The 26197-nt window shown below is 37.8% G+C and overlaps 1 protein-coding gene across 1 annotated transcript in view; it reads right to left on the reverse strand.

The window, feature by feature from the left end:
* The window catches only part of LOC128972456 (connector enhancer of kinase suppressor of ras 2-like), a 198619-nt gene that overhangs the window by 52894 nt on the left and 119528 nt on the right, over positions 1 to 26197 (reverse strand). Inside the window, exons 7-12 of the mRNA XM_054388444.1 lie at positions 21452 to 21511; positions 18754 to 18822; positions 7516 to 7662; positions 1240 to 1373; positions 460 to 674; positions 336 to 343 (exon numbers count right to left, since the gene is read on the reverse strand). Coding sequence (XP_054244419.1) covers positions 336 to 343; positions 460 to 674; positions 1240 to 1373; positions 7516 to 7662; positions 18754 to 18822; positions 21452 to 21511 — 633 coding nt within the window. The remainder of the gene's footprint in view (positions 1 to 335; positions 344 to 459; positions 675 to 1239; positions 1374 to 7515; positions 7663 to 18753; positions 18823 to 21451; positions 21512 to 26197) is intronic.

Here is a 26197-nt window from a genome sequence, read left to right on the forward strand (position 1 = left end):
ATAAACTTTTGTCTAGTGTTCAGAGCCATGAGGTCATGGTTTAACAAGGAATGGCAAACATTTGAAGGGGGCTAACGGGACACCTGGAGGAGAACTTTTTACAAAGGCATGTACTGGCATGACAAGGGGCAACAGCTTCCATCTGGAAGAGATTAGATTTAGATTAGACATTAAGAAGAAATTCTTCCCCATGAGGGTGGTGAGACACTGGAAGAGCTTTCCCAGAGAAGTTGTGGAGGCTCCAAGGATGGAAGTGTTCAAAACCAGGTTGGATGGGGCTTTAAGCAACCTAGTCTAGTAGGAGATGTCCCTGCCCATGGCAAGAGAATTAGAACTAGATGATCTTTAAGGTCCCTTCCAACCCAAGCCATTCTACGACATATCTTAGGACATCTGCAGGTGTTGCAGTGTTAATAGCACAATTTGTAAATCTGATCAATGAGGAACTGTTACAGAAACCAAGCCTACCATGAGTGGGGGTTTTCTCTCTTCTCCGCACTCCTGGACCTCTGCTTCTCTCATACTCAGAGCCCACTGAGTGGCCTTCACCTTCAATTAAAGTGTAGCATTTCCCACTTTCATGCTCCAGAAAATAGCTTGGAGACTCAGAGCCTTTCATCCCAGACTTTCCAAATTTGCTGATGTCATCACAAGACATTATTCCAATTTCATCCCTAAAAACAGTAAAACAGAAGATTATGGAGAAATGAACCATTTTATGAAAATGCTGAAGTGCACAACTGAGTCTCTTGAACATTGCAAGTGGAAAGTCCATTAACTTCATATAAGTGATTCAGTTTCACAAATGTAAATTACTGAAGTCATCACTAGGTTTCATTTTAACTGGAAGATAAAAAGATTTATTCAGGAGTGTTCTACTGTCAGAAAGAGAGCATAAGGAGTTGGAATAATGTGAGAAGGCAAAGCTTACCCCTACAGAAATGCATGCTTTAAAATAAGGTACAAGTAGTCACATAAAAGTAAATAAAACTACATGATTAAAGAATTCCTTAAATGCTTTAGGATTCAGATATTTTTTTTCTCCACTTTTATCTAGCCAAGTGAAAGTTCTTTCTTTTTAAATTATGATGTGTTGCTTAATGATTTCCTAGCTCATAATTTGACTACATATTTAGTTTTATTTTGTGGCTTGTTGTTTCTTGGTTTTATCAATTAAAAAATGACAGTGTAAACTTTTTTTTTTTTTTTTAACCCTCAGATTCATTAAGATGTAAATACCTGGGCCCATAAAGACCTGACATTGGAGACAGAATGAAAACGTCCTGGAGTGCAGAGTTCTCCATTTTGGAGGATATGCCCATTGTACTTGTTGGTGTTGTAGAACTGCTTGTTGGACTGGTTGGAATTACAGGCTGTGAAAGAAGAAGAAAGCACATGGAGATTAAAGTCATGTTTTCTGTGCTACCAGTAACAAGTATATTTACTTGTCTATCATAATAATATATATATTATATATATATATATATATATAATATAAATAATATAATAAGTAAATATGAATAATTTTAGGAATCTTGACTTTTTTTTTTTCCCCCCAAATTATTGAAGGTTCTCCCCAAAAGATATCTACTGAAACCCTGTTTTACTGAAGAGTTCAAGGCTGTTTTGAAAGAAACTGATAAAAGACCAGGGAAATTAATTGAAAAGCCATCTCAAGGGAAAATCTGAGACTTGGAATCAAAAGATGACTTTTAACCAATGCAGAAAACCAATTATATGGGGAGGAAGGACTTATACTCTTAAAAGCCATTAACACAAAAATTAATTACAGAACTCTGCAATACTTGAATTGAATGAAAGCATTTCTAACCATAATGTTGGTATTCAGTGGAAGATTTATTAAGATATGGTTCAGATATTTTAAACAAGACAGCATTCATGGTCATCCAATTGGTTCTGAGTTTTTTACTGAAATCATAGCCACCATGATGACATTCAAGGGTTCCTTCCAACTTGATGCATCCTACGATTCTGCACTGGTGATACAAATGTAGGCTCTGAGATGACCAGCAACAAAATTTAAATTAACCTAAGCAATAAATTAGAAGTATTAATAAAGTACAGAGGTCTGTAAGCTATGAAGAGTAATGATAATCTTTTTCTAAATGCAAGGCATTTTGTCTTCTGGAGATAAACACTGAAATGATTTTTATGAGACTCAACAAGTAAAAGCAATCCTAAATACCAAGGGGTGCTTTACCATCAGAATATCAGTCTGCACAGGGATCCAAATTGTAGCACTCTTCTACACTTATTGTTAAGCCTCATAGACTCTGATCAAATGTTTGAGGTTTCTTTTGTATTATCAATATACATAAGGGGGACCTTAGAGCTGCTTTCCAATACCTGAAGGGAGCCTACAGGAAGGCTGGAGAGGGACTTTTCATAAGAGTACCTAGAGATAGGACAAGGGGGAATGGTTATAGGGTTTGTTTTCTAAAACACTACTGGATTGTAGTGTGCTCTGTGCTTGTGTACCCAGTGTACAGTGTGTTCAGTACCCAGATGAAATTATAATAATACTGAATAAAGCAAAACAATTTGTATATCTTTGTGATTTACATTCCTATTTATATCTCTTAGCCAGTTATTTCAGTTCCTTTCAACATGATGTTCAGTTTTTTCTTTACTGTGATTTCATCGTATCGTAGAATCGTTTGGGTTGGAAGGCACCTGCAAAGGTGCAAACCCTCCACAGGATTTCCACATTATTTGGAGTTACAGCCATGTTATTCAATTGCTACATTCTTTAAATCTGCATTATATTTCCAAGTAGGATACTTCACACTTGCCCCTTGTTCATTTAATTACATTTTTAGAGCTTTTATTCAAGTTCTCCAAATTAGAATTTCCATATTCTTAATTACTAGCTGAGACTTCATTGCATTTGCAGGTCCTCCTGGTTTATGGGACAAAAGAGCACGTACCCCCTGTTTATAGAAACTACCTGACACATTCTTTGTTTGATGGTGGACCATTACCAGCTCTTTGTTAGGTGAGGTAATTTTCCACCCATTCAATCTCAATTTCACCATAATTAGTCCATAATTCTTGACGCCATACTTATGAGAACATCAGGAAAAAAGGTATTAATATCAGAGGAAGATATACAGCTTCTCTCCTATCTACCAGGTGAGCTGACTGCTCACATAAGAGCACTAAATCTGTGTAATGATTTCTTCATAATAAATTCATGTTGTTTTCACTTGTCTATTATCTTCCTAGTGCTCACAAACTGTTTGTGCATATTAAATGACTGACTTTCAAATCCCTGGCTCTTGCATTTCCCCTTTCTGAAGACAAGCATTATACATACTGTTTTTCTAACCTTACTGTAGTTCATTCCTCTCTCAAGTATCACAATAAATATATGTGAAAAATAATGGTCAAAGAATTCTCCCACCCCCACCCCACAAAGACCAGCTCTTATTCTTGCCTTTTTCATTAGCAATGCTGTAAGAGCTTACAGAGTTTGCAGAAATACATGCTTTTGAAGTTCCTTTTCCCTATATAAGGGGTTTAAGTCTTTAAGAAAATGCACTGCTTCAGGATTTGTTCCCAGATAAACTGTCTCCTGTCTTTTCCCTCTCAGCTTTACTTATTCTCTCCATTAGCTCTCTAACAAGTGCCCCCAGCGTGTCCTGCAAAAACCAGCAGTAAGGTGGTAAAGGACAGTGGTACAGCAATGAGAGGCTTGAACATGGACATCCCTTACTTTTTGAGGGGGTCTGAAGGTTAAGGATGAGGTACTGAGTCCTTGCTCTCTGCCTTGACTGAACTCAATCCCCAGAATTCCCCTGATGGGTGAATTCACAGGAAACTCACAGGTGTCACTCTTCTACATGGATTGCCTGCGGCCAAGGAAAACGGGGCTTTGCAACTCTGTATCACCCTCTAAATGCCTACAGCCTGGAATTTTTGTCAGAGGAGGTTAAGTTGGGCCACTGATATAGATGATTAATAGACAAGCTGCTATTCAGAAAAATTAAATGTTCAGCAAGACAAATACTACAGACAATAAGAAACAGAATGCTCAGCATTGCTGAGTATTTCTCCCATACTGTTACATTGGTAGAGCTGTGCTGGAAAGCAGCAGGTGTGTGCACACCATTTGCAAGGCCTGTGGATTTTCACTTTTTGAAACTTAAAATGTATACCTTTTCTGATGTACAAATACTAATCTTTGTCCTCACAGCAAGAGAACACAGTGAAATACATATGAATACTACAGAATTCAATGGAAGCAGGAGTGGCATTAAGATGAAATGACTTCACCATCTCCTCTGATACAAGATATCCAAGAGAACAGAACACGACTTTCTTACTTGCCACATTTTCTCTGAGGTTTTCCTTCCCCAAGATATTTCTCACTGAGATAGTAAAATAAATGGACAGCACAATTTCAAAGTTCACCTGAGAAATTCTGTCAAGGCACAGTACCTGAACTGCGAACTAACTGGAGTGGGATAGAAGAAGTACTAAATATCAACTTGTTATTTTCCTTTCTTTACTCTGCAGGCATCTGCTCTCCTAATGCTAGACAGTTTCTCTTTTGTATGAAGCAACACTTCTCCAAATTCAGATGGTTTTCAGAATCTGAAATGAGCTACTTAGCTAGAATTATTCTGAAGATACTTGTAAAGCTGCAGAGCAGAACATGGATTTTCTAATACCTAAGAATTATTATGAAGTTGTCACTGTTGACGTAGGTAAGCTTTACTGCTCCTATCACCTGACAGCTTCTGTGTCTCAAGCTAAATTATCAAAGGTTTAATGTTCTGGATCAGGGAGTTGTAACAGGATGGAAGATTACAATTAGAACATTTCTACAAGCAGAAAAAAAAATTGAAATAGTATTTTATTTAAATGAAGCTGCTGTGTGCTCACTTTTACAAAACACAGAGCACTGTTTGCCATTGCAGATGAAACCCCACGTATCATGTGGGAAGATAATCACAGTGTTTAAGGAATGAAAATGCTCTTCTAATATCACGTATTGCCAACAAGACAAAATGAGAAGATGCTCTGAGTGACATGTTGTCTCACTGAAAGAAAGCTGTAGCAGAGAACTTGGGCATATGTTAATATTCTGCTGCTGTTAATTAAGCATCAAGGGAAACTATATACAACAAAGGAATACCACAGTGAGTACGAGAAATACATTTTATGATGGTTTAGATGTTCTGTCTCATTAATAATTCATAAATTAACTGGGTAGTACATTTTTTAATGTAGTCATTGTGGAAAAAATATTAATAATATCTAAAAGTACCTTAAGCAATAATAGAAAACATGACAACATGTATTAAAAAAATTCCTGCTATGCACCTAACAAGTATCATTTCTGGCCTCTAAATTTCATGTTCTTAAATCCTGGTTTCTTCATTCCTTCCCTAATTATGAACTCCTTTAAATTTTTTTTTATTTTATTTGCTTTACCAGCACTAAATCAGAATGGAAAAAATTGCTCTGCATGTGGTTCTTTCCTGGTATGTTATATATATCCATATATGTATCCATATTCTTTGTGGAACTGTTTTCCAGCAGGTCAGCCCCTAACTTGTACTGGTGCAGGGAGGTTATTCCTTCCCAGGTGCAGGACTCTACACTTGCCCTTGCTGAACACACCATGCAATACAACACTTCCATACACCTTATATCCTTTTTTGTAATGGTGTGACATTTGCAAGCTTGTTTTCAGTTTTGATCTACTTGAACTGAGAACTTTTTCCACAGATTTTTGGTGATTCCATATCCTACATTCATGCACCTGATGACTTCTAAGTACAAAACCTTCTGTCTACACTGAATGTATCCTGCTTGTTTCTGAAGGCCTCTCAATAGCCTCTGACAGCTCCCGTTCTGTAAGGTCCAATTTAATGAATTAGTGGTAGAAACCCCTAGAAGAACAAATAAATAAGCCAAAAAGCCTTCCTATCAATTCAACAAATGAAACTGATCTAGAATGTCTAAAAAAAAGCCAAAGTCAAAGGCGAGGACATTCTGTAGCCAAGAATAGGGAGAGGGAAGTGAGATCACTGCTTCCCAGCAGCATCAAGCTGTTATGTCAGCTGTCCAGGAAACACAAGCTTTAGTGTCATCTTGAAATTTAACATGCTAGTTCCAAGTCATTAATGGCAATAATAAATTATACTAGATCCAGGTGAGAACTGTAGGAAACAGGCAAAACCTCAAATCTGCACCTGAAACGTCTCCAGGTTCTTGAGCTTGCATCTGTGGCATGAAGAATAAAGAAGACCTAAAGTGAGTTTTCAACATTTTATTACAAAATCTGCCGTTAAGAAGTATCACAGGAAATGCTCTTTCCATTTCCCAAAGCAATTAATGTTTTTAAACAAATCCCTCACAATGCTATACACAGGAGAAGCATATCCTAGTGAGGATGACACTGAAAGCATCCTTGGGTCATTGGGAGCTCTTGCATTCTGGGCCGTCAGGAAGCATCAAGGTGAAGCAGTTATGTAGCATTGAGGCACTCTGAGGAACGAAAGGCTCAGGAAGAGCCAGTCAGGAAGGAAATTTGCCTGGATAAGCTTGAAGGGTGTGTTTTGTTTTGTTAATTTAAAAATTATTCAATGACACATTTATAGATTCATAGATTCATAAAATGTTTTGGGTTGGAAGGGACCTTAAAGATCATCTAGTTCCAACATCCCTTCCATAGGCAGGGACACCTCCCACTAGACCAGGTTGATCAAGGTCCTGTCCAACTTGGCCTTGAACACCTCCAGGGATCATGTAATCCAAACAAAACAGAAAACAAAAGCTTCCACATTATGAAAGAGCATAAAATTATAGGGCATTATAGGGTATTAAAGATAAACATGCATAGCTACTATCTTACTCACAACCCCTTCCTTAAATAGTGACAGTCTGAGTTCAGCCTCTTTACAGAGAGTAGGTTTTGTAATGAAGTGTAGGTTTCTCCTACACCTGTAGAATGCTGTAGGAAGAACCAGCTGTGAGGTCCACAAATCAATTTTTTTTGTATTGACAGGTTTTCAAGAAATAGGTATGCAGAAAACATTAGCAGTTCTCTTAGCATTGCTCCCAAAAACTCAGATGAGAGATGTGGAACAGAAGCAAACTTTTCCTGAAATCTAAAAAGGCTTGTCATGCTTGATTACAAACAAGCAGTTTTGACAGCCTGGGAAATAATGGGAAAAGGGAGGCAGTATTACCTCTGACAAAGCGATCTACTGAACTTTAGCCTGCCTTGTTCTTCACTAACACTCTCTGAACATGTTCTTTCCTTCCACAAATTCCTGTGGCTCCCAACTTCACCACAAAATGAAAGAAACCAGTCTCATTTTTCACATGCAGTAGTGCCACACATACTTATCTCAGCACCCTGTTTCAAAGCAAGTGTGGATTGTTTAGAGACTCTTGCTCCTCACACTGGAAGGAAAATTTTGTGTGTTTTCTCTTGCAAAGAATAAAGAACTTACACCAGTGCTGCAACAGCCTCCTTACCTGAAGGGCAAGAGGCTTCCACCTCACATTCTTCAGAAGGGCAGGAGCAGAAACCAGGGTGTTCTGAGGACGTTTTTTTAAGGTTAAAATCACTCCATTTGGGTCTTCCCGCAATGCATTTACCAGGTTCTTTAACTGCCAGCCAACCTAAGGGAAAAAAAAAAGAAAAAAATGCATAATTGAATTTTGAAAGCTTTCCATTTAACTTTAAATGTGCAGGAAGTCTTCTGTTAACCAAAAAGGTCTTTTACAGCCTACTCTTTGCAAACACAAGCAGTTTTTATAAACTGTGTCTGATTACTCCTGCTGGACTGAAATGATGCTGCTGAAGCTGGATTTCTTTTTTCCTTATCTATGTTTCTCAGCAAAATAAAGCATCAGTGAATACTGTCTCTCTCTTTTAGTAATTTATGAGCACACTGTACATTTTAAATCAAATAATGAGGACTAGAAGTCACAAAATTATTTCAGTCTGGATTCCAAGTGGAAGCAGTCACTGCAGTGGAGAAACACGGACTGCTGTAACAACATGTGTAACATGTATGTCACACCTTTAAGATCCTAACTGATAATAAATGATTACCTGATTTATCTCTACAGCTCCTGGAAACAGCTGAGTAATTCAAGGTACCATAAATAGTAAACATAGCCATAAACCAGAACATCCCCAGTGCTGGAGGGATTTTACATGTGCCGCTCACCAAAAGCTACTTAAGAGAGTTTTCTTAGTCTTCTTGATTATCTAAATATGAATTTACCATTAACTCTTCATACATGAAAACACAGAATGTATTTTTATGGCATTTAAAAAAAATGCTTACACTGTCCTATTATCCTGACTACTTTAAATGGTGCTAAAACTGAATAATAGCACAAATGACAGCATATAAGATATTTATGATACAAGTAGTTTCTTATGCATTTAAGAATGTGTAAGAATTTATGTTGTTGAATTTCGATCCAGATTTCCACAGGCACGTGAGAAAAAGGTAGAAAAAGAAAAGGGTATTAAACCAGCGAGATATGTAAATTCTGAGCTAAAAGTGAAACCGATAAAAATTCACATTTTTCTAAACCTCAACCAATCTTTCTTCCAAGTTACAGCACTGAAATCAGTGCAATTGTGATAGTTTAAGTAAGAGTATAAATTTGGCTCCATTTAGCAGTCCTTTTGCCCTTCTTATATGCAGCTGATGTATTAACTTGTTCGCCATGAATAAAAGAAATCCCTACCAGTTACCACTTCACAATGAATTATCATTAAAGTTGGCTTGCCCTATTTCCTGAGCAACATTATTATTGAAGAAGTTTCTTTAATATTGCAGTTTCAAAAAAAGGTATCCTGTGTAACATCCAAATCAGTACTGACAGACAGAACTATGTTGCAATGCTTATGGGCTTTGTTACCATTCACTTCTGAAACTTTTTTTTTGTCAGTATCCTTGTGACCTGACCTAGATAACCAGCTTCCACCACAGATTTGGAAATTTCTCTCTCTTCCACTGGAGTCAGGAAAATAGGATGACTAAAGCAGAGTCAGTCACTCACAACTAACCTTAGCCCTGGGTCCCAAGGGCTAAACTCCACTTAGTCTCATCTTGTTATTTTCAGGATGTGTACCAAGGATCTTGCTGAAGTCATTCAAATTACAAGAACAAGCCTACCTAGAAAGGGATTACTGGAAAGAGTAACCACTTGCAAGAGATAGTTTTGTTACCAGCTCACATTCAGCTCTGGGACACAGCAAGGCATTTATAAGTATTCATAGGGAAGACTGGAGGATTTTCCTAGCCTTATTTGCATGTTCTCCTGTTCATGCATGATTTCTAGATTTACCACTCAAGGAAAGTGGATAGGTGCAGGACAGACTCTCCACTTATCCTTTTAGATATTGCATCTATAAAAAAACATTACTTAAGTGAGTCAGGGTTCAGTTTGAACATTGCTGGTTACTCCCTACCCACAGTTCTGAGAGCAAAGCATTATGGATCCAATCCTGCATGGAATATTTTCTGCAAAAGTCACCTTCTTTCACAGAAAAGCTGGGCCCCCAGCACCAATAAAAATGCCTGTATTAAACTCTTCCCTCCATCTTCTGTTCCAAATGTGGCAGATTTTTATAGTAGTAATAAATGACCACAGCAAAAACCTGTCATAAATGTTACAACCACCACAAGTCTTAAGCCCTTGTCTCAGGCAGAAATACTGAACAGGAATTAGAATGCTGTGTTGGTACAGACACAACCTCACAGAAGCCAAACTACAGCAGCCTTGAAGTGAACTTTTAAGAGCGATAAGCTCAGGGAATACGAGAGGAGTAATGGCCAAGTATATGCAAGCACTAAGGGCTATTATATTTGCTGTGCTTTTTGACTACATTTGACCTCTTGGAGTTCACTGTAAGACTTTAATCATGCTTGCTCTCCTGGCCAAAGTGAGTATTCCCACTGCTATTGAAAAAGAAGAGAAAAAAGAAAATGGAGGTGCTCAGAACTAGAGCAGTCTATAGGTGTCATTATATTAAATCAAGTTAGTGTATAATGACTTCCTCTTAGAGGAAGAAGGAAAATAATAAAGTCAGTCTCAAAGAGGTTTCAGTTGCAATCCCTTTTTAAGGGCTGGAGAGAAGTTAAGATGTAACCTGTAAGGTTCTAGCTTGTCTCCACAGTGAGCCAAAGGCAGAATCCCAAGGGTGAACATTTCTCTTGGACAGGACTGCAATGTGTTGTAATTCTAAAAAAGGTTTTTAATAGCTTTTTTGTGTTCTATTCTATTCTCGATGTTGCTGTTCCGTTGAAAACTTGCTAAAAATGTGCTGGCCACAGGAAAGCAGAAAATGGATGTAATTATGAACAGGCCACAGCCAAACAAACAGAAGTATGTCAGCTTGCATTCCAAATTAACTCTTCTAGTTTCTGCTTTGTTTAGAAAATGATAGAGGCTATGGATTTTTGTTTTTACTTGATTATAGAATTAAAGCAAACTATCCTTGATTCTTATAGATTACTATAGTTTTCAGAATGCTGAAACCTTTAGAATTTGATGAGCTCCTTTTAGAAAAGAATGATAAATAATTAAGTTGGTGATAAATTATTCCAACGAGAGCCTTAACGACAAAACCATTAAATACTAAGATCTATTACAGAGAGCAGTCCACAGTCATTACTAGTAGGCAATGATAAAATGCTCTTAGGAATTTGGACATGTTATTATAAATTGTATTACTAAAAATATCTGTCGAAAAATAGAAGTCATTAGAGTGGGTTGAAATCTTAGTTAAAAACTGGTCCTTGAGAAAGATTTTGATATCCATTCCTTAAGAATCATTCTATAATAGCAATTAGCAGTTTCTAGCTGTGGTAGGATCTATTCAACAAAAGGGTATTTTGCTGCTTTAAGATTTCTAGTATATACATTCATTTAGTGAGGTTCTACTATTTCACTCAGTAATAAAAATTAACCTTAAAATGAGACTAATGAAGGGAAAAAAAGACTCACATAATATTTCAAAAAATATTCCTGAGTATATTAAATTGGAGCAATTAGGATTCTCATTACATTCAATCAACGAATTCAGAAGGACATCATTATCCCACATTTGCACAGCTTAGTAAAGCTGAAGTCATGGTGTACTGTTGTCTGTTAAACACATCTAAATGTTGAAATGCAGTGCAGTAGTTTTTATCTCTTCATAAACTAGGCCTACAAAACCTAGAGTGTGGAAATCCAGACTCCTGCACTCCTACCTCGTAACTCCAAGGATGTACAAAATCCAATCAGGTGCCAACAATGAGAACTGCTACCACAGTGATACACACAGAGTTTGTGAGAAGATTAAAAACACAAAAACTTTGCTATTTACTGGCATAAAAGGATGGACTTCTTATTTTTTTTTAAATATATATATGTAAAAATTTTGATGCTAAATGTGGAATAAGCCTAGAAGAGCACAAAACGTGCCTATGAAAATGACAAGAAACAGGCAGAAGTTTAAAATTTTGGTTGTTTATACTTAGGATTACTCTACTCAATAGCTTTATTGGTGTGTACGTCCTCAGTGGTTAAAGAAAACATTGTGTGCTGTCCATGTTAAAGCATTTGTTACATATCTCATAGAAATTAAAAGCCAGATGATGAGTGGAAACTGAAAAATATAGTCACTTTAAAAAGAAGAGTTCTAAAAATATTCATCTATACAATACCAAATTTCTTTACCATACAACTATAATGCTTTAAATATCCACAAAGATGCAGTAATTTGGTATACCTAAACCTGATAATTTGTAGCTGGGAGTGTATAACTAATACACTCAGGAAAGCATAACTCTCATTAACTGACAGTAAACTGGTCTGCTTCCTATCTCTCTGACAGCTTCTTTAGAGACTCCCTATCCTGACTTTGTTCTCTCTCATTTATCAGATCATACATACATTTCTTATGGTAGAAAAGTAGAAGACAGCTCAGAGGAACTAGGAGTACATAGTGGATAGGATACCTGTGGTCCTTTCCCTGTTTTTTCCTAAAAATTCTGGGGATAAAGCAGCAATATGGTTCCTCAGTTCCTTCACTGCCTTCCTTATCAAACCCTTACCATCAGCCAGGACTCTGAAGAATGAGGGTGTTTTAAGAAATACAAAATTACAGAGTGCACCTCACAGAAGGGAGGTGGGTTACACCTTGGGAGACTGGTGCATCATATGTCAGCGCTAATGGTACCTAGGGGGGTAACTAAACAGGAGTTTAAGAACCACCATGTTTGGCATTTCATCTAGAAACCAATTGTGCCAAATATTTCCTGTATAATTAGAGTAACCACCTGAAAACAAGGAATTCTGTTTCGACTGCACTAACCCTTACATGAACCAGGACAGATGTTTCCCCTGAAGGCTTTTCAGAAACACAGGCAAAGCCATCTGGATACACACTTGAACCTCAAGAGTATGACCTCTCTTCATATTTGCATTGAGAAAAAGAAGGCTTCTGTAAACTCAGCTTTTTGTTAAGGAAACAGACTATCATGCCTTGGTATTGTAAGCCTGTAATTCCCTTTGCCTCATTAGGGAATTAATCAAGGGAACTGGTTTGATTAACATGGAAATCAGACAAAAGTGTGCTGGGAGATCTTAAGACTACTGTCACTCTATAGGAAGCTCAGCATTAACACCTGTAGCTGATTCACTCCTCCTCTTAGTATCCTAACTGTTACTAACAATAACTGATGATAGAAGAATAAATGTTCTCTCATTATCTCACAGAGTTAATGAAAATAACTAGTGGAGAGGTGCAGCAGTATCTGCTACTGGAAGACATCCATTACCAAGCCTTTTTGAAAGGCAGAATCCTGAGAATAAGTAACGTGGCAATTTGTTGGGAAACAGAATGACATCTTTTGGGGGAAGAAGTTGTAATTCTCATGACATCTTTTGTCTTTGCTTTTCTTACTTCTATTTCACGACACAAAATCTGCAGAAAAACAGATAGTGTGACCTGGCACTTCATTTACAGATTTACCTCCATCTAAAATGAGCTCTCATTAAGAGTCAAATTTTCAATTCAACAAACATGCACCTAGGATGTTATTTCGATAAATATCTTAACACCAATAAATTAGCTTTGAAATTATTTCATTGTGTCAGGGTTCTTGACACACTTAAATTGACAATGAACAGTATGGAAGGGCATTAGGCTGCTTATTTACAATCACAGAATGGTTTGGGTGGGAAAGCACCTTTAAAGGTCATCTTGTCCAACCCCCTGCAATCAGTAGGGACATCTTCAACTAGAGCAGGTTGCTCAGAGTCCCTTCCAATCTGAACTGGAATGTTTCCAGGGACAGAGAATCTACCACCTCCCTGGGCAGCCCAGGCCAGTGTCTCACTATTCTCATTGCAAAAAATTTCTTCCCTCTATCTAGTCTGAATGTCCTTCTTTTAGTTCAAAACCATCCCCCCTCATCCTGTCACAACAGGCTCTTCTGAAAATTCTGTCCTCATCTTTCTTATAATCTTCTTGTTAGTACTGAAAGCTTAGCATCCTTCATTCCAAAGAATAACCTTATCCAGTAGGAAAATGCAACCACAGTAGTTAAAAACAGCTGCTTGGAGATAACATAACATAACATACATGTTGCACATGAAAGCAAAGCTGTTACAACTGAAAGAGCCCTTCTAGGCTACTCCATCCATTTGCTTACATCATAATTTCCATCAGTTCTTCAAACATCGTCCTAGACAGACCTCTTAAATCCTGTGTCTTAAGAAAGAGGAATTCTGTCTCAGACCTACCTGACTGGGTTAAACAAATGGAAATCCTTACAAGAATTCTCTTTGCATGAGACAGATGATCCATTCTCTTTCTACCCATTACATTTACTTTAATGTTCATATGTAACTTCACACCTTGGATGACTGTAAATGACCCGAACATCACACAGTATTTCAGACAAGATATTATCAATGTCAAGACAATGGCATTAAAAAATCTATTTCTCCTAGAAACCTGTTCCTGATTAATTCCAAGTTCATCCTTGCCATTTTCAGTCACATCACCTCTATGGCACTCAGTTGATTTGGGATTAATTACTACATTCTGTCTTTTGGAGTCTTGCCAGTTGCTCCTGAGTAACATCCAGCTTTCAACAGGAATTACTCTAAGCATTATTACTGCTCTTTGTCCTTTTGAATGACCTTCAAATCATAAAAAAAACCCAAACTCAAGAATTTTTCATTTTTCTCAAGCCTCAGTTCGCCCCACTTTATCAAACACTTTTCTATACAGAAGCAAGTAAAATATTACACAGGCTGCTGGATCAATAGTTGTTTGGATCTGCAATATATCTCATCTGAAAAAATTATCAAAGGTAGAACACAATTTAATTTTCATAAATTTAGGCTGAATTTCACCTAACATCATTTTTCTTCATGTCTTTAGTTATCCTTTGCTCTCGAAATCACCTACTTGATCTTGTGAAGTATTAACTAGCAAGTTCTGCCTTCTTACATTTCCCTAGCATACAATGTTATCCTTAAAGCAGCTAATTCATTCAAAATCACAGAATGTTAGGGGTTGGGAGGAACCTCCAAGGATCATCCAGTCCAATCCCCCTGCCAGAGCAGGATCACCTAGAGTAGGTCACACAGGAATACTTCCAGACATGGGTTTGGAATATCTCCAGAGAATTAGAGTCTACAACCACTCTGGGCAACCTGCTCCAGAGCTCTGGCACACTCACAGTGAAAAAGTTTTTCCTTATGTTCACATGGAACCTCCTCTGCTCTAACTTGCACCCACTGCTCCTTGTCCTGTCATTGAACATCTCTGAGCAGAGCCTGTCCTCACAACACTCACTCTGCACATCTTTATCAACATGAATGAGGTCACCCCTCAGGCTCCTCAGCCTTCCTCCACTAGGGAGATGATCCACTCCCTCCACCATCTTTGTGGCTCTATGCTGGACTCTCTCAGGCAGTTCCCTGAGGTACTTCTTGAACTGAGGGGCTCAGAACTAGACACAACATTCTAGATGTGGCCTCACCACGGTAGAGGGGGAGGAGAACCTCTCTCTCCCTCCTAACCCCAGCCTTTCTAATACTCCCCAGGATGCTGTTGGCTTTCTTGGCCACAGGGGCACATATCTTCCTTAGGGCTTGCCATTGGAAGTTTCAGTCTTTTCAGTAAACTGAGAGGTAGATGACTTGGCAGTAAAGCATCCAACTTTTCTTCCATCCCAACCATACATGGGCCCATACAGTTGTTACTAGTGGTTTTCTTCTCTTTGTTCTGCATTCAATACTAATCTCCTATAGACAAGTGAACAAAACAAGTGTTTCTTGGCTAGTGACTACCTCAGCTTTAATTTTCCCATTCTCACTGCATGACAGCCCCAATTCTTTGATTGAAGAATCAGGTCCCATAAATAACATTAAAAAAAAAAAGGACAATATGACATCAACTGTTTCATCTAAGAAGCAGAAAATACACTACCCAGGAAACCTGAAATGTAATTATTAATCTTGCAAACAAATAAATGTGCAGTGGCACATCCAGCATTTCTGTATAATTTTATGAGAGGAAGTGGCAGAACTAGAGGCTGTTGTGACTGTAGGGAAAAACAAAGAGTTAGTGTGGCAGTAATTTGGAATGTATCACTTATTTTTTAACATTTCTTATTCTGTTTTATTAAACTCTAATAAGCAAGAAGGACAAGCAGTAAAGCAAATAAGGAAATTGGATAATGATTAAATGATCTTAACAGCCAGTGGGAATTGCCTGATTTAATTAATTTCTTGCTTAAAGTACTATTATTTTTTCTTTGATCTCTATAATTGTATTACAGAGTGTTTCTTGGTTAGATCAGATTCCATGTAGTAAATGTTTTATTTCTAACTTTCTCAATTGTTGCATTATATAATTTGCAAGCCACTTGGCTTTGATACTTGCTGAACTCTTTTCTACCTCTCAACCATACTGAAAAGTTGTTTGAAAAATAAAGTAAACCAAATGCTCTTGGTTTATTAATATTTTTAATGTATGTCTTAAATTATTACTGGCTTCAGGAAAAAGAGTAATGAGAGCAGCTACCTCCTTACTATCTGTTAAGTCTTTCTTAATACAATTTTATATAAATCGAGCACACTAATTGTAGATAATAGGAATAATTTGGAAAATATAGTCACATCAATCCCAAAATTCTTAACTCTGCACATCCAGCATTTCAATGGGACTGACACTGTCAACATACTTAATCCTCTGCTATAGCTAGATGACCCCAGGTAAGTGCCTCCAGGATTTGCAACACTGTTGTCTGTGCTGACTCCACTCCAGTGTGGGGACAGTACAGCTATTTCCAAATCTACTCTTCTTAACCCTGTTGAAAAGTTTTCTTCTCTTTCAGTTTCAAAATGGGCAATGATTCTTCTCTTGGAAGGGACTTCCTGATTGAATCAAATTGAAGTTGAAATCACAGGTTTGGTTTTATAAAGGGAAAAAAATAAAACCAAAGCATCTTCTTAGTTTCACTTTTAAAACAAAGAGAAGCCTTTTAAAAAAATAAACACTGGTGTACAGCCCTTGGTACAACTTCAGCACAGGAGTACTGCCCTATCCATGAACAAAGCTTTCACTGGACAAGTCAGTAACTTGGTGTTAAATATGCCAAGTATTACAGCTAGGAATGTAAAGAGGTGGCTGAGGAGGGTCATGCATTATGACGACAAACTGGAAGTGCTTCACATTATCGAGTTGACCAAAAAAAAAGCAAAGAGGTAATTTGATTGCATCCTGAAAACCCCTAAATGAAAAAAACTGCTCTCCAAGCTGATAGATAAAAATATATAACAAGATCAAAGGACTGGAAGCTTGTGCCAGACAAATGAGGACTACAAATAAAATGACTTTTTTTTCTTCAGCTACAGGAATAATTAACTACCGGAAGAATTTATTACAGGTTGTGGGAACATCAATGAAAGTTTTACAACTCAGATGATCTCATTAAATGAGTGAATATGAATTTATCTAGAAAATATGTTGGCCTAGTTCAGTCAAATTGAGATTAAATGACGCCAGTAGTCAGTTGCAGGATTGGAATCTACTAAAAGAGATCCATACTTTCTCCAATCAGGGAAGAATTTTCACTAGTGGTATTTGCACACAAAATGTCTGTATCTAGGCACCTTCAAGACAGCCTCTTTCCAAACACATTGTGTTGATTTGGATTTCTATTTGAGAGATGACAAAAACACAACAGCACCTTCAGTCCTATGAGAATGAATTTGTTAGGACAACAAAGATAAAATCTCCGAAGCATACAGATCTCTGCAGAAAGCCTGTTTCTGCCTCTTTGCATTGTATAACGTAACCTCTGTACATTTTAGGAAATCATGGAGGCTCCCTTACCAATGAACAGGTAAAAGATGGAATAAGAAATAACACTAACAGCTATGTTTTTATCCCTAAGGCTTTAAATGCTTTGAGTATGGAAAATGAACGTGATAGTAAATGCACTAATTTGCCTCCTCACCTGACAATGCTAAATGCTTTGTATAAAATAAACTGAACAGAATCATTACTGGTTATAAATCAATGCAAACTTCTCACACAATTTTGTATAGTGGGAATGAAGATGTGGCATTAACCTTAAAAAGTGGATAAAATATTGAAAGGAAGAATTAGGAAGAATGAGGGATAAAAGAGCATTTACTCTCCAGTCCAGAAATCAAAGTGCTGGTACAAATGGCATACAAGCCGCCAGGCAAGAAAAATGACTGCACAATATTTGTGAGAGAAGTGAGAAGAGCAGAACAGCTGAAGAAGCACACTTTGGCTAGGTATAATTTCAGACTGATTTGTGTTTTTCTCTTTTATAGTTTTACTTCTAGTAATGCCTGCTTTTTGGTAAACTGTGGAGTCACAGGTGGTAAAAGGAAGTGTAGACAGAATTCTAGTGAGGACCCTGTGCAGGCACAAATCCATGTTCCTCTGCTTGGTGAGCAAGACAGGCAACTGCTCTGGAAAAGCTGTAAGATCACCATGAATATACAAACCTTGCTAATGTAAGGTTACTTGACTACTCTCTCATCACTAAACTTCAAGGGGGTTACACCTGAATTTATGAGCTAGTCTCGCTAGTTTTAAAATATTGATTGTATAGAAATTTAACGAGCTGGTGCTATTGAATTATTCTTATCCACTAATGGAAATAATGGTAATTATAAGCATGATATTGATCACTGTATGAGACAGAATGCAAAATTCTGTTTAAGAGAATAAGCCAAACTAGCTGGCACATCCATAATGACAAATACTCTGGGATCTCCTTACCTAAAAACTATGATGTTGAACAGCAGCTGTGCAAAATGTAAATCTGGCTTAATTCTTCTAGCTGGTTACTGGCTGGTTACTGACTCAACATCACAGAATCATAGAAACATAGAACCATAGAACCCTTCCCCCCAAGGAAGGGACCTTGGAGATCACCTACTCCAACCTCTGTGCCACAGGCAGGGACACCTCTCAACTAGACTCGGCTGCTCAAGGCCTCATCCAGCCTGGCCCGGAACACCCCCAGGGGTGAGGCATCTGCAACCTATTCCAGAGTCTCACCAACTTGTTCTTTTACTTATTATGCATAAATTATGATATTTCAAATGATTAATTGATAATCAATCTTGGCAAAGAAGAGTTATTACCATTTCAGCAGTGGGAATAGGCAAGGCCTGCAGAATATCCAGAATACTTACCACAGTTTGATGATTGACCTGGATCACCTCATCACCAGCATGGATTTTCTTACACTGGTCAGCCGGAGACTAAGGACAAGATATAAGAATTAACTTTAGATCAGGGGATGAGGAGGGGAAAGGGAAGAGCAGGAATTAAAAGAATGAATGTTCAAGGAGGCAAGAAAGCTATGCCTAAAATGTTATTGATATCAAATAATAATTGGTCATATTTATTAAAAAAAAACCTGGTATTTACAAGATTTTTTTTTCTGGTTACAAATGGCAATTTAACGAAGTAATCTAGAACCTCACTTCCAGTGGTGGTGAGCAGCCTTTCCGTCTGGTTGAACTATTCTAACTTCATTAAATCTCTCTACTTCTCAGTCACAATCTCTCTGGGAATACACTGGGTAAATTTACATCACACAGAAGTGAGTTTACTGCATAGTCACGTACAGGGACACAGTAAAAGACATCAGGAATCATTCAATGAGTAAGGAAAAAAAAGCCAATAGGGCAAATAGCCATTATCTGACAAAGTGATTGAAACATGTTACAGGTGCTCTTCCAAGCACAGCTCTTACCTTGAGCCTACTGCTAGTTTATCACCCCTCACTTTGCCCTGCCCAACCTTCCCAAAACAAGCCGTGTTCCTACTCCTCACCTCCTTGATCTTTGCTTATTCCTTCATAAGGACTTCTGTGAACATATTTGTATGAATGCAAACTTGATCACACTTAAAACTGTGAATAGAATGTAAGCCAGAAACTGAAATAAACCACTCAAAGTTTGATTTCAGTTGATATTAGTCAGAAAAGGAAAGGTCTAATTCTTTCTCTTTTTAGCTCCTTGCCTGACTTTGATGAGGCTGAGCTAATTATTATCTTTTAAAATTAAACGTTGGCTCTCAGGTCAATTATCCCTTCAAAAGGAATGAGAAATCAATTTGCTGAAATGCCAGAAAGGAAAGGTCTTTGAAGATGATTTATCAGCACATGTGATTACACTTCTAACAAAAACAAAAAAGCAACTTTTTATGGTGTGTGTCTTATCAAAAAGTTTTGACATCTAAAGTTTAGTTAAAAATAAAAATTTGAGTGGCTAACAATTTAGTAACTGCTCCTATGAACTACAAATGTATACATATTTTAACTACAAACTGCATTTTACTTCTAACATGAATTAGAGTAAAGAAGTGGATTAATTACTCCATGAGTAATTCAATCTATGAATGAAATCTGTTGCCACGCAGTCAAGATGGATCATTTGTAAGTTTCAGGACCCAAGACGGGCACAGTCATTCTAAGGCCTCTAAATGCTGCCAACTATGTTCATATAAAGAAGCAAACCCATTTTAAGTTTAATTTGCACTAGACTTGTCTTTACAAACAGTGACATGCAAATCATCATCTTGCCATGGGTTTGCACTGGCTAAAAGCCCTGTGACAACAGCTGCATGATGCAGCACTTCTCGAAGGGTACAAATCAAGCAGAACAAAGCACCACAGTTTGAAGCTTACTCACACAGGCTGCGGATGTATGCCAGAAGGATTTACATCTTCTGCTAGCTGCACAGAGCTGATTTTATGTTCCTTGGGTGTCAGCATTACCCAATCTCAGCATTCACAGAATCATCATAGAATGGCTTGGGTTGGAAGAGATCATCCACTCCAACCTCCCCACCATGGGCAGGGACGCCTCTCAGCTAAGACTTGGCTGCTCAAGGCCTCATCCAGCCTGGCCTTAGCACCACATTAATAGTAATAACACCATAACAATGTACTAACACAACATGAACTTCAAAACCCCTCAGCCTGTAGTCTATCCAGCTATATGCTGTTGAACACACCCTCAGCTGAAGGCCAACAGCGTGATGAAAACACCACACGAAAACCAGAACGGATGGGCATTGTTAAGAAGCCTTGTCAGAGGAATTAGATTGCAGCAGTTGAAGGCAACTTTTCCCCCCCAATTTTATAATTATGAATTACAAGTTAAGAAGCAAGAAGAATATTTAGAATCTCCTTTATTCCTGTCACACAGCTAAGATTTTCACGATCAGTCATGCTGATTTGTGTGCTGCGGCATTTCCCTGCGTGCTTTGCCTAACGCTTTGGGCCTGCAAGGAAAATGATGATTAATACATTTTTCTTATTCTCTTCTGTGTTATTACTGTAGATGGTGTAAAATACGAAAGCACAATGGTGCTTAACTCCTTCTAATACAATTCTTTCAGGAATGGTTAATTTCATAAAAGTACTTTTTACACTTCCTGGAATACTGTTGTCCAGTTTTGGGCTCCCCAGTTCAAGAGAGACGGAGATCTGATGGTCAGAGTTCAATGGAGAGCTACAAGGAAGACTGCAGGGTGTGAACATTTCTCCTATGAAGAAAGACTGAGAGACCTGGAGCTGTTTAGCCTGGAGAAGGCTGACAGGGGATCTTATCAGTATCTATAAATATTGAGGGGTGGGTGCCAGGCTCTTTTCTTCAACACTTCTAGGGACAGTGATTCCACCACTTCCCTAGGCAGCCAGGTCCAACGCTTTTCAAGGGCTCCAACTTTTTGCAAGGATAATATGACATATGTACAAAAAAGATAAAGAAAAAAAGTGGTTTGATTTAAAGCAAGCTTTCACATTACATATTCTGTACAGCAGATATACAGAAAAAACTTGCACGCATGGTAAAAGTAATTGAGAATAAAGAAGCTTACATTTTCAGTTGTTCCTGTGATTACATGCAGTCCATCATACGTTGATTTGATATACATTCCCTGAAAAAGGAGCAACAAAGGTAATTAATATTTGTGGGAAACGAGTAAATGATGTTTACAGGATAATTAAAATATGCTTATTCCAGTTTAAGGACCTAGCATTTGAACAGACTGGAAGGCACCATGGTCAATTAACAGTTATAAATCTAAATTGAACAAATATGTATCAAGACTCATCATAAACAGCAGATTTTTCTCACTTAATGCTTTCTTTTTTATTTTTCCAACAAAGCTTTTGGATCAAATTCAACACTAAACATTAGCATAAAAAGCTCTTTCCTCTTCAGTACTTGAAATATTTCTCATGACCTCTTTTTTCTTACTAGTGACATAAAAGAAGGATCAAACCTGAAACCACAATGAGGAATAGTCTTTAAAATTAAATGCTCCATCTTCAGAGAGTTACTGAGTAAATAAAAATTAATCCACAGTCTAACCAAGAAAACACATGATCCAGTGCTCATATCACCAATTTATAGAGAAAAATGAGCTTGGTGAATGAACAGGAGCTTTGTAATTAGTCCATCAAGAATACTGCTTCAAGGATGCCAGGGACATGATACAGAGAGACAGCCTAAGTAGGTATCTATCTATGAGTACCCATGCAAACAGAGCCTTAAATGTCAGTGACACTCAATTGCCTGTATTCTTGCCTCTCAGGAGTGAGGTCATAGCGTCACATCTCTCCATATACTCTGGTTATCCATCAAATTTTGAAATCTAATTAATCTAATTGGTACATTGTACTGCTGATTCATTATCCTCCCAGTAATTCTGCATCACCTTGTGCTGTCAAAACAGAAGTTTAGAGCCCCCAGCAACGAGAAAGGACATTTTGTTCACTGAAACCAATTTCAGAACACTAATGAAAATCTTCAGGCTTCACACACACCAAAGAGTACTACAAAGATTGTATCACTCTCTACAAGTACCTAAATTGGAGGGTATAAGGAAGATGAAGCCAAATTCTATTTGAAAGTGCACATTTAGAGGATAAGAAGGAAGGAACACAAGTAGGATCTCAATTGAATGAAAAGAAAAAAAAGAAATTAGTAAAATTTTTTAAATTTTTTTTTTCCATTTTCCCCATTAAGATGTTAAAACACTGAAACAGGTTGGCAAGCCAAGGCTGTGGAATCTCTTATTTGGAGATGATCAAATCTTGGCTGGACAAGGATGTGAGACAAGAAAGTAAGTAATCTGTTGTAGCTGGATCTACTTTGATTTTTCATCCTGGGAAAATGTGGCTTCTGTCTTAAGGTAAACTTGTTCCATTTCACCAAGTTGTAAGGCAATTTAAATCTTAAAGCTAAAGACTAAGGCTAAAACTGATCAAGCCACTTTACTGCGCAGGAAGTTTCAGTTTAGATTTTGCTCACCATGACTACTTGTTCCCTTGAATGAAACTACTTCATAAGTGATTTCATTTGCAAATAACAAAGACGTCCACATTAAATCTTGAAATTCTTGAAATCAGTTTCATAAAATGTGATTAGTTGGAAGAAAGAAGTTTCTGAGGAGTCTGCCCCTATTTCCTTCTACACGGTTGGTTTGATTTTATCAGTGTTCTTTATTCTCTCTGTATTACCTCCAACTAGTGATTCTCTTTCTCTTTGCCATCTGAAAGCCATAAATAAGAGCACTAGGTCCCCAAGAACCTGAAGGTTCTCACTGACAATGGGACATTGAAACTCTTTAATAGGTATTCAAATCCCTCTGGTATATGTTAGGCTGGATTGCCAGAGTGAACTTTTAGCCAGAATGTTACACAACGTGCTGTACCCTTCATAGTCTGTTATTTTAACACATAGTCAAATTCAGTAACACATTTCCAGCCACACTTTCAACATCAAATTTCATATCACAGCTCTAGCACCCTGCTTGTTTTGACAAGATTCATTCTCCACTTAACAATCCAGCAGACTAAGATTTTTAAAGCCAAAGCAGAACATAGTGGATAAACTTTTTACTAAATTCCAGGACATGTTTCTTCATGAACTTCTTAGCCTCCTGGTAAGCTATGTGTATTTTTGGAGAACATCAAATTAGTATTTTATCTCTCAATATATGCCATCTGAGAGACCTAAAAACTGACTGATCACTAACAATTACTCTACATTCTGCTATCTGCTCTTTCATCTTAGCTATTAAACTTTAAGAACAAAATATATAAAGAATAATTTCAGTGTTTGACTCTCAGCCTTGAAATTACCCTACATAGAGCTTTCACCTTTGTTTTCCAAAAAAGAAACTGAGAGAGATTGTTTCTGATTGACCATTACAGCAGCACTGTATCTCCTTGAGATATCATAAAATGGCTCAGGTTGGAAGGGACCTCAGAGAGCATCCACTCCAACCTCCTCACCATGGGAGGGACACCTCTCAACTAGACTCAGCTGCTCAAGGCCTCATCCAACACCCCTTCAGCACCCCCAGGGACCAGGCATCCACAGCCTCCCTGGGCAACTTATTCCAGACTCTCACCATCCTTGTACTGAAGAACTTCTTCCTAAGATACAATCTTACCCTGCTCTCCCTCAGCTTCAAACCATTCACCCTTGTTCTGTTGCTGGTTACCCTTATAAAAAGTCCCTCTTCAGCCTTCCTGTGGGATCCTTTCAGGTGTTGAAAGGCAGCTCTAAGGTCTGCCACAGTCTTCTCTAGACTGAACAACCCCAGCTCTCTCAGTCTGTCCTCATAGCAGAGCTGGCTCCAGCCTTTAGATCATCTTTGTGGCCCTCCTCTGGACTTGCTCCAACAACTTTGTGTCCTTCTCATGATGGGGACACCAGAACTTGAGAACCTTGGAAGGCTACATTCTATCTAAAAAATGTAACAATTGGGATATTCATTCTAGATTTTCTATGGTTGAGTACAAGCTATTTTATATATAATATATAACATATATTTTTATATGCCTATCATGTAGAATATCATCGCTCCAGAAATATTTTTCCACTGGAGAGAAAGTTTTACAGCTTTATTTAGTCTGTGTCGTCTATTCTAGAAGCCAGATGTGTCCCTGCTTCAAATCACATTTGTCCCCCTAAACATCCCCCTGTTCTTGATATGCTGTCACCACTTGCTTGTCCTTTTACTGCAGCTAATGCAGTGTGTAACACAGGTGTACAGTTCAGTCCAGCTCTTGACTGCTTTCAGTGGCAGGCAGATTCAGAACAATTTAAGGGCAATTTATCCTTCAACATGAGAAGACATTGACACTTAGAAAAATACTGTTTCTGAAGGGCAATATGTGTCAACCCTACTTTAGTGACTGGTGTGCTTCATCTACCCCTCAAAATGACCCATCAAAAGTTAGATTTTCATATATATATATATATAAAAATATTTACACACTAAGTAGCTTATTGATAAAAATGAAAGAGTTTAAGGGGATCACTTTCATCAAACTTCCAGTGAAAAATGAAAATCATCCACTCTGAACATAAGAAATGTCCAAAATCACCAAACTTAGTGCTTTGGAGTGCTGTTAATTCTGTGAACACAGGGAAAACAGATCAGGCAAAAGAGCTGTATCTTGCTTTCAATTTAGGCTCTTGGCTATCTTTTTGTTCAGTGTTGTTTCATTCTTTTCACTAATATAACCATTTTTAGTAATTAACAAGCCTAAAAAAAATAGAAATATATTCTAATAAATTTCCTGTCAGATAACATAAGTTCCAGACAGACACAGATTTAATACTGCAGCTGAAGGATTGAAGTAGGATCGATAACCCAGATATCAATAGCTAAGTAGATCCTGTTGTGACAACTGTTAACACTTCTGGGACTGCTAGAAGTGGTTGCTTTGTGTACCAGTATTTTCTACTTTACCTGTGGCTTAAAGCAGTCATAATGATTTAGCATATTCAAGAGTCCTATTCTCCTGTAATGATGTATTTCTACATAGACATAATCTTCAATTTGCAAACTAATTTATTAAAAGAGGATCCACATATCTGCTATTTCCATCCTATTAACTTCTGTTATAAAACCTGACAAAAATTAAGATATAATCTTGTAAGCTCATTATTCTCATAGAACTTTTTACACAAACCATTTGCAAACTGCTTCATGGATTGCAGCTGTCCAAGCTGTCAAAAATCAAAATACCATCAAACTAAGACTACACAAGAAGAGTGTTTTGTGAGCAGGTTGTACAGGCAAAAAGGACATAAATGAGTGAGCTTCCAAATCTTAGGATCCATCCTAGGCTCAGGATGGGCTTCCCCTTCCCCTTCCCCCCCCCCCGCCGTTGTCTCCCACCTCTCGCTGTCTTCCGATCCTTCCTCTTCACCACGAATGGCTACCCCTCTCAAAGAGGTTTTCTTGTCTATTTAGTCTCCATAACATAAGCTTCTTCCCCCTCCTGCCTACTACTCTGTCCTTCTGCCCCAGACCAAATTTTCCCACAAGCTGTTTGTTCCACACATCTAGTTCCAGAATCAGTATTCAGACAGAAGGAATGGAGCTCATCTGCTAAACAGGGATATCCAGACAATATTCAGACACTTCAAAGTAGCCAAGAAATATGCATGGGTCTGGCAGACAGAAAACCTTCTGGAGTGGCAGCTGAAAGATGGATATCTACAGCTACACAACTGAGTGCTGCTGTAGAGGTTTTTTCCTGCCTCTTTCCTTTGAGTTTCAGTTGCTGCTGCTTGTCCACCAAGCTGCCTTCCTCCC

Source organism: Indicator indicator, chromosome 17 (assembly GCF_027791375.1).
Source record: "Indicator indicator isolate 239-I01 chromosome 17, UM_Iind_1.1, whole genome shotgun sequence".
NCBI lineage: Eukaryota > Metazoa > Chordata > Aves > Piciformes > Indicatoridae > Indicator > Indicator indicator.